Consider the following 10020-nt stretch of genomic DNA (forward strand, 5'->3'; position numbering starts at 1 on the left):
TGAAGCTCTGGAAGAGCTAACCTGCCGAGCCGACCCTCAGAGCCAACCTGAAGAATCTTAGAGAATCACCAAGCAGCTCTGGACTAAGAGCTGGAAAACCCAAAGTCAAGGTCTGTTCATTATTAGACGTGAGACGCTGAAGCAGCAAGCGGACTCTGCTGATGAACTCCTCTCCAGATCCAACAGAGACTCTCCCAAAGCTAACCTCAAGAACCCTCAAGGTACAATCAGTAAATCTTCAGGAAATCAAGCTTCTGTTGGCAACGCTAACTGAACTGTCTCTCACGCAGACTCCGGTGAACCAGTGTCCAGGCCCCGAACCTGAACCAGTAAATTCTGTGTGCTTGTGCAAAATAAACTTGTTAAACTTTCATCCCTGTGTCCGTCAGTGGTGTTCTGCATTCTTGGGTCGCTATTAGTGAACCCATCATGACAGAATCAAATTTTTAGAGACTTTTGACAACACTCGTTTGTTGTCTTTTATGTTATCTTGATTTTTATTTGTTTTTGTTTACATTTTACATTAAGTACTGCAGGCAAATAAGTTTTCTGAACAGTTTTTGTCAAAAATCCTTATTTATATTTATAAAATCTGTTAAAAAAGAAATGCGTGCAACTAAACTGAAAGGAATACCTCCCCCTGAGACTAATCTGGAATAATGCTGATGAAGATTCCCAGTCATCCAGGTCATAGTCATTCCGTAAAAGTTAAAAAAAATTCCACTGGACTTGGTTTCCAAGATTTGAAGACGTTTCGCCACAAATCTTGGAAACCAAGTCCAGTGGATTTTTTAAAAACTTTTACAGAAAATCTGGAATAATGCCCCCAAAATCGGCCGTGCCAATACACGGCCAAATGAGTGGAGGGGGCAAGATGAGGTGAAATAACAGTAAAAGTAAATCTGAAATAACTAAATATTCTAAGTACCTAAAATAAAACACTGTGCTGTCTAATGGTTACAAAAAAGTTATCAATCAATAGTCATAGTGCACAATTAAAAACCCTAACTCCCACATGGCATGTGACATGGTTTAGGGTACATTCAACTGGTTCTTGGAAGTCAGCATACTATGTTTTTTTTTTCCAATGTTATTGTTATCATTATAAGAATAATAGAATATGAGTGTCCACAAAAGGAAGTTTACATCACTGCCAGTTCCAAGTTAAATAGGATGTATCATTATTCCTGAGCTCTGGAGCGGACATAGACACGCACCAAGCTAGAGATGTATTCTTTTAACCAAGAGGAAAACTCAATTGCAGTGACCACGTTTCAACCCATAGGGGGCAGCACTAGATTGGTTTTAAGCTAAATATTGCAAAATTAAACAACTTCAACTGAAAATGTAAAGATTTTTACAATGAGATTAAGATATTACCCTGTACCACCGCACTGTGCAATGATGTAAGAAATGAGTAAATCAAATGTAATAAAATGTGATTACAGTATTTTGGATTAACTGCTTCAAAATATGATAGAATCAATCTGCCTCAGTATGTAGTAACATTACATTTTACTTGGATTAAAAAAGTGTAGGGGGGCTTTTTCTAAACAAACCCAATGATTACTCTGTCTTTAGATTAGTAAAGGATTGTTTCAGTTAAGTAGGAAATACTTTGCAAACAGTTAAATAACATGGCTCTGAATGTCCTAAACAGATTTTCCAAGTTAACATAAAAGCTCTACTGTCCACAGTGATTAATATTTGTTCACCTGTAGTCTCAGTCGTTAATAAGACATTGACCTAACAAACTATTATCACTTTTTGTTGTGTGGAGTGGGACTTCTAACATCACACATAACACAAGGGAATACTTAAGTCTTGGGAATTCCTTTTTGCCTTTTAATTTGGAATACATTTTTAGATGCTTTTGTGGAAAAAAAGCTGTTTGAATGAAGCTGGATAAGCTACTAAATCGTCAAGATTTTGCAGGTAATAAACAGAATTTCAAAGATTTAAATGTTCAAAACACATTTATTACATAGATAGTAATTGGGATAAATACAAAAAGTAGCTTGTGAATATTGGTTAAAAAGAGGAATCCCCTTTTTTAATAATAACAGTCAAAAAATGTAATAGTAATGTAATATTGTTGCATAATTAACTGCAAAGTACATCAATGGATTTTATTGCACTTTTCTACATAATGAGGCTGTATTACATTACATGTTGTTGCACACGTTAAGCCTCCTTTTTTAAAAGATGAACATTTTTAGAGAATTGTAATAAACTCTGTGACCTATATTCTGTTTTATAGCAACATGTTGTGGATAGTTGGAGAGGCCAAGGCCTAAACATATCACAGATAAGAGGCTGTTGGCCCTGTATCCAGGTGCTGTCTCTCCTCTTAACAGCTCAGAGAGTAAAATATCCGCACAAAACAACATGATAAACTACAGCCTACCAAGAACTGGTCGAGGGGAAGGAGTGAGAGGAGTGGAAAGGGAGGACGAGGAGAAGGAAGAGTGTTATGTTTAGAGCCCACACAAGATGGTTCGTTCTCATAAACTTTAACGTGAGAAGAAACAAACTAGCAGCGATCAGGCCAATTATACTTTATTTTATCTGATTTTAAGGGTGCGGAGTGGAGGGGAGGGGCAGAGAGAATGAGGCAGCACTGTTGTGATATGTGGAAGGGAGAGGGGGACCCAGAGTCCCAGTGGAGCCAGCCTCTGGGTTTTGCAAGGGAGAAAATAAACACTCCCCCACTGGCTTATTTACACAAGAGGTTAACTTAAACTTTAATTTTATATCATGGTACCAGGGACTGAGTCCTCCCCTGGTTTCTCCTGATCGCATGTTTCTGAGTCACATTAAAGTCTCTGATTGCATTTTATTTATTGATATTCCTTTCATCATTTACCTCGCATAGATTCGACAAAGTAAAGGAAAACTAAATTAAATAGCTTTTTCTCCCATCACCAGCACTAATTAATGAACTCTCTGACATGGCAGTGGGGATCAGAGCTTTCAAAATACCAAACAAGCTTTAGCTGAGCTCCCCACCTCAATCAGCAAACATGTTTTTTTATAAATTGTATTGATGGTTTTATATAGATGATTATTTTTACATACTGGCCTCACTGAAGCAAAGTGCCTAGTCTTTATATCCTGAATCATGTAATCTATCTTACAATGACTGATTGTTCCTACCTCTTGTTTTGCTTTTGCTTTTTGTTGGCTCAGTTCTCTGATTTGCTCCATGAGACTCATCCTGGAGCTCTGATGAGATGCCAGGGATTCTTCAAACTTTGATTGTAAGGCTTCCAGCTCACATTTCATAATTACTGCATTCTGTAATATAAGAGACATAAATCTGTTAACATACAATTACAGAGCAATATACAGCTCTAGCGTATCTTTACCTTGTCTGGATGTTGTTTGCTGAGGGCTTCCTTCTGCATTCGCTCCATTTCCAGATCTTGTTGTAGGGATGCTATTTTTTCTGTAAGGGCAGCTTTATCTGCTTCTTGCTGGAACAAAGCCTGAGCACAAAACACAAAGAGCTCAGAGGGATTTACAATCAGTGGCAAACAAAGTTGTTATAGCCAGATGATCTTGGATGTCCAATGATTCAACAAAAGCATTCTCACAACTTGCCACATTAGGCCATGGAAAGTGGTGAATAACTGAAGAGGAGGGAAGGAAATATGTTTTCTTTGATTGTCACATGCGTTAGTATACAACCTTTTGCTCAGACATCCCTCAAGAAAAACACTGCAGCTATTTTCCTTTACATAATCTCTAGTTAGCAATAAGATTTGAAACATATATAACGTGACCTCAAATACAACTGTTGTGCAAAGGCCAGAACATTAGTGACAAAATGTCAAAATAAGGACCAGACACAGATAAGACAGGTTCAAGGCTAACGTTATGGAAATATTCAAGGCAGGGTTGGAGCCATGGTGCATGGGTGATTGTGGTCTACTGTTCCTGTTTTCATGCATCCAACTTCCACTGGTTGTCTCTCAGTGCTGCTGCTGATCTCCAGCAGCCTAGAGGCAAAAGGCAGGGTACTACAGGGTAACCCAGACATACACAACCATTCACCTACATACTCACTTTAGAGCCACTAATTAACCTGACTTTCATGTTTTTGGACTCGAGGAAGAAGCCGGAGTACCCAGAGAGAACCCACTCATGCAAAGAAGAACATGTATTTCCCAGACCTTTATAATACAAGCCAACAATGTTTCCATTGCTCAGTGCTTGTTTCAGCTGTTCAGTTTAGGCTCTATCTATTAATTAGTTCTTCATTTATGTGTTTTCTGCTTCCTGTCACTGTTTATTGGTTAACTGCAACTGCAAATTGGGACATAAAACTTGCATGCATCTATTGGTTTTGGTCCTGATTCTGTTTTTGCAAGGCAATGCAGGCATAATATAGTATTTGAAGTACAGGCTTCAAACATAAAGATATAAAAGTGTATAAACCAACAAGTGGGACACGATCAAGAGGTGGAATGAAATGTACTGTATATTTTAATTATTTTAACAAATAAAAAACTGCCAAATTGGGTGTGCAAAATTATTCACCCCCCCTTGAGTGGATTCTTTTTAGCCCCACCTTTTGCTGTGATTACAACTGCAAGTTGTGAGACATTCCATTATAGATTAATTCCTGCCCACCGATTATAACCATCTTCTCTGTCCTTGCTGAGGAGAAGCAAGACCAAACCATGATGCTGCCACTACCATGTTTGACAGTGGGGATGGTGTGTTCGGGGTGATGCTTTTACACCAAACACAATATCTTACATTGTTGCCTAAAAGTTTGATTTTGGTTTCCTCTGACCAGAGCACCTTCCTCCACATGTTTGCTGTTTCTCTCAGGTAGCTTGTGGCAAACTTTAAACGAGACTTTTTATAGATATCTTTAATTAAAGGCTTTCTTCAGTAAAGGCCAGATTTTTGCAGTATACCACTGATTGTCTCCCACCTCATTTTGCATGCCTTACTGTTCAGTTTTTTTATTTCTTAAAAAGTTTAAAATATCCAGTAAATTTATTAACACCTCATAATTGTGTCCCACTTGATGTTGATTCTTCACAAAAAATTACAATTTAATATCTTTATGTTTGATGCCTGTCCAAGGGGGAAAATACTTCAGCAATGCACTGCAGTTTTTCTATTGACTCTCAGTTTTCATATTCAGCTATATGAGTGATATGGTGATTATTTAACGCATGTGAAAAAGTTTCTCTTATTAAAAGGAACCTGTTGCTTGTCACTTTCAGCCTGTAGGAGGCTTTGGCTGAACTCCTTCTGCAGCTTTGCCAGCTCATCTTGCATCTGCTGCATCGAGCTCTGGTTGTGCACACGCAGCTCCTCGCACTGTGTGCGCAGCTGCTCTTCGATCTGCTGCTGTTGGACTGTGAATTCTGCAAACTGCTGCTCCTGTTAGACAGTAGACATCAGCACACACTCAGTTTTCATCTGGGAACAATACCTTTGATATAGGACTCACTATATCAGCTAAATAGCTTGTATTTTTTTCAGTTAACGGTTATTATTTGAGAGCATGACAGAAGCGGTAAATGCATATATATTAATATATTTATATGTAATATAAATAATGGCAGATTAGGTCATTTTGTCTGACTGTACTGACTTTTGTGACCACAGTGGCATCAATGTAGGCTGCTGCAACCAGTGATGTTTCTGTGCATGTCCCATACTTTATAAGGTATATTATCACTAATAATTTACCATACGCTTCTGTTCAGCTTCCAGCTGCTCTCTGTGACTTTGCTCTTTCTTGTTCAGCATCAAGAGGGCATTTCTTTCTGCCTCGGCCAGTTTTTCTTCCCACACTCCTCGTTGTTTTGCAGCTTGTTGTAACTGTTTTTCAGCATCTACACGCATCTGAGCCGCCTCACCTGGACATAAAAACATATGCGTGAACTCAGCTCTTAACCTAATACTGAGCTGTACTTCATGAAAAGATGATATACAAGTTATTTGTTTATTTTGGGAATTGTATATATATCTTATGGTCATCCATGGGTTTATCCGGAACATTAGAGCTTAACCATATTTATTCGATCCATGTGTTTGTATGCAGCACTGAGACCAGGGTCAGCTGAGAAAGCAGCTCCAGTGATACTGGGGCCCAGCTGTTGCAGATCTCAGCGCTGAAATATGGATCTCTGGTGGATGGCTGGAAAAGCTTCATGGCCTAGAGGCTTGGCGTGAAAAACAGTGAGATCTTCGAGGGAAGGGGCCACTCACGCGTCAAGGCCTCGTTAGCTAGATTCAAGCTGTATCTTTCGCCCTCCAACCTGGTGAGCTCGGCCTCCAGGGATGCAGAAAGCTCCTGGCTCTCAAATATAGCTGTCTCCAGGGAGTTCTTCTCCGCTCTGGAACAAAGCAATAAAAAGGCCTTAGCACTTCAAAAAAAGTCCTTTGAAATTCAAGGTGGAGAAGATCATAAAATCCAATAATCCACCTCAAACAGTTTCCAAATAAAACTAGTTTACTTGTAGACTCTTGTTACACGAGACTGCGCTTTAGAAATCCAAATTCACTTTAGGTCAGATTGCCTCAAAATATACAATGCCATTTGGTTTCACTTAACCCACACAACATACACAGAAAAACAGGCTGGGGACTGAGGACTCAATGGGCGAACTCACACTAATTCATCTCGGTGAATGCCTGCCACATATCAACATAATTATGCCGTATAAAACAGTTGCAACTAAACTCACATTTTTGAATCAGACTAATATATACATATATCTTAACAATCGCCTCCACCCAAGAACGCACAAACATACACAAACCACACAGACCTCAGTGCTATGAGCTCCTGCTTGAGGCTACAGGCTTTTCGGTCAGCAGAGTTTAGTTTCACTTCTAGAGCAGCCTTGTCCTTGGCGATCTCCTCCCTATCTTGAGCAGTTCTCCTGACAGCGGTAGTTTTTTCATCTAACTCCTTCCTGCATGCACACAGCTCCTCTTGTAGAGTCTGCATCTGCCTCTTGACCTGAAGATGGACATAAACACATCGAAAACATTACGTGTTGTCCTCAGACCTCTGGGCTTGGGCCCAATTTCCAACACTATTAATGAACTCACAAATTTCCTAAAGGAAGACAAAACAAAATACTTTAAGGTGTAACATGCATACAGTGACAGGATATGTTAACGAACAGCAATTATAACCAACAAAGACTCTTTCACACATTATTTATAATAATTTACCGAGACTACAGCAAATATCAGACATCAGAATTATTCCCAGTAAATGTTCTTTTTAAAATTAAAGTAGCAACAGTAGAATAGATGTACTGCAGGTAATATAAGATATGGCTTTAACTGATCAAGCCAACCTCCAAAAAAAAAAAAAAGAATTTAAACCGGAAATTCGCCCTAATAACTATATAGGGCACTATATAGCGTTACACCATTTTAAATGAGGGTCCAAAGTTCTAGTGGATAAAAAAGTAGTGGACTCAAAATTTCCCACAATGCAAATTGAAAAATACTGATCAGCCATGGCCACTAGATGGGCATATATATCCTGGATTGTTTTGCGAGAGCTCTACTTGCAAAGCATCATGGGATTTGTTAGGACAGCGGCCCGCTGTTGGGTAGTGATGTCCGCTGAGCTGTTCCTGCCAACCATTGCTAATTTCTGGACGGAAGTTGTCTGGACAGCCATGTGTTTTGTTGGTATGAGAGAGTTGGGGACATCTTACTTCTCTATTAGGGGAAGGGCAAGGCTTTTCATGACCTGATTGTGGTCCCAGGTGTCACGTCCTTGGATAAGGCTGACCTATTGGTTTGTCATGATGTGTCTGAGTTGCTGGCCTGCAGCATGAGCCACTATCCTTTATCAAGTGACTATTGAAGATTTGTTGGTCTTAGAAGGATGTCATATGTTAGTCTGATGGTGAATCTAAGATGCTTTGCTTTCAGGCCTCCTTCGCACTGATCCTTCAGCTCTTCAGGGCCATCATGACCACTCGCCCTGCTTGGTAAGTGAGCCTGCCTTGCTGACTTCTACTAACAGTACATATCTTCAAGTGCCATGTTCATGTTCTTTGTTACTGTGGCTGAATTCCAGGTTGGCTGCCTGGCTATTAGTCCAAATCCTTCCCTTCCTTGCTTTATTACATCAACCAGTATATTGGTTTCTGTTTGCCACCAAAGTTGGTGCAATACTGATCACTGCTACATTCAGAGTTTGCTATCCTTTGTGTGAATTTTGAGGGGGAGTTTCAGAATGCCAAAACCCTAAAGACCTTCCTGGCAAAGTCTGCAAGGTTTCTCTCCATTTTCTCAGCTTTCAAGATAAGGACCTTAGTGATTGTAAATGGCCACATTTACTTTTGTGAGTAATAAAGCAAGTAAATTAGGGAGTAAACTACATACCACATTATATGACCAACATTTTCATTACAAAACCTTTCAGTGTTTGGGTTTTGGTTTTCATCTGTGCTTTGTTTATTTTTTGCTGTGTATTAATGCAGTTTATTTCTCTGTATTCATAATTTTTTTAACCTAAGTTCTTACTTATTTCTCTTATTCTCTTCTCTGTTTACTCCTGGCCCCCTGTTTGCACTTCTTTCTCTAGTTAAATCCAACTCTGTTCAGTATTGACTTTCCCTTGGGGTTATGTTCACAAAGCCGTACTTGATGCTCAATTCAGTCTTTTTTTCCTAAGATCAGATATTTTTGGATTGGCCTTTCATAGTGCTGAATAAATGTGAACAGTATCAGATGTTTGAACTTGCGATGTGATTGTCACACGGTTTATAGAAGTAATAATGGATATGATTCTCACTAGAAGTTCTTGATACTGCTTTATTGATAAACAAAACAAAGAAAGATAATAAATGTTAGTGTTTCTGTGTTATTATTGAGAAATTAAAAGTATCATGACAACATCATAAAAAAAAGAAGGGTAAAAAAAAAACAACAGCCATTAATGGAGAATTCAGCTCCATAGAGGTCTGTGTAGATTTAAAGTAGGATGTAACAGTTGGATAAAATATGGCTTCACAATGCAAACCTATTGGATTTGGTCCCACACATAAAATGGTTTAAATTAGATTTTTGTTGTCCCTTTTTTGGTTGAAAAAAGATCCAAATTGGGCAGTTCAGATTGCTGTTAAAAAGTCAGATATGAAAAATAGGATACGAATATGCCTTCTATATGTAATGAAGCATTACTATGTTTACGCATTGGGCAAGTTGTAGCTCCTAGCACTTGTTTAATCATGTTTGATGGGGTAAACCGTAAGAACACTATCCAGGGAAGTTTTTAATTCCTTTGAATTGCTCTGCAGAATCTGAAAAATCTTCAGATGACATTATAGTACAGACTTGCAAATGGATGATATGATTCTAATCTAACAGTCCTCCAGAGAAGAACTAAAAATAAATGTAGCAAACAGCTGAATGTGTCACACAGAGTACATGTGAAATGACTCACTGTGAACCAAGGAAAAGTTTGAACTATGTGTGGAAAAACATGGTAAACAAGTGACAGATCTTACCAGTGAGGATTTCATATAAAATTCTACAGACATCTTGTGATTTCACCCATAAATATCACTAAAATCAACAGATTGTTAAAAACTCTTGGAAAGAAGTAACTGTCATTTTTGGATGACTTGAGTAGGCTAAAAAGCTGGAACCGACTTTGTTTTCTACTTCCTCACAGCGTATGGTGTTTAGGCTTGTACCTAATATGCCAGCTGGCTCCAGGGGAGCCTGTACAGCTCAAACTACAAGTGGAAAAGCTGCAGTATAAAAATCTGCAGATTTGTGTCCACACATATTCAGTGTCGAACATACATGCAAGAAGCATAAATCAAGCTTTACCATCCCCTTTGCAGTTGATTTAAACCCAACCGATTGGTTTACCTGAATCCAATGTCATTCTCCTTGCCTGTTTTCCATTGCTAAGTTCTGGTTCCTCCCACTAACTTCTCATTCCTTTATGCCATATCTTTCTCATTTAAGTTATATAATTTTTTTATTTTCATTAATAAAACTTTTAGC

At 38.7% G+C, this 10020-nt stretch overlaps 1 protein-coding gene across 1 annotated transcript in view; it reads right to left on the reverse strand.

Annotated features, from left to right (window-relative positions):
• LOC107088663 (rootletin-like) overlaps positions 1–10020 on the reverse strand; it is a 59216-nt gene that overhangs the window by 19876 nt on the left and 29320 nt on the right. The window contains exons 16-21 of the mRNA XM_015380966.1: positions 6801–6994; positions 6238–6365; positions 5716–5885; positions 5224–5403; positions 3369–3488; positions 3157–3297 (exon numbers count right to left, since the gene is read on the reverse strand). Coding sequence (XP_015236452.1) covers positions 3157–3297; positions 3369–3488; positions 5224–5403; positions 5716–5885; positions 6238–6365; positions 6801–6994 — 933 coding nt within the window. The remainder of the gene's footprint in view (positions 1–3156; positions 3298–3368; positions 3489–5223; positions 5404–5715; positions 5886–6237; positions 6366–6800; positions 6995–10020) is intronic.

The sequence above is a fragment of the Cyprinodon variegatus genome, unplaced genomic scaffold (assembly GCF_000732505.1).
Source record: "Cyprinodon variegatus isolate N-32 unplaced genomic scaffold, C_variegatus-1.0 Scaffold226, whole genome shotgun sequence".
In the NCBI taxonomy this organism is placed as follows: Eukaryota; Metazoa; Chordata; class Actinopteri; order Cyprinodontiformes; family Cyprinodontidae; genus Cyprinodon; species Cyprinodon variegatus.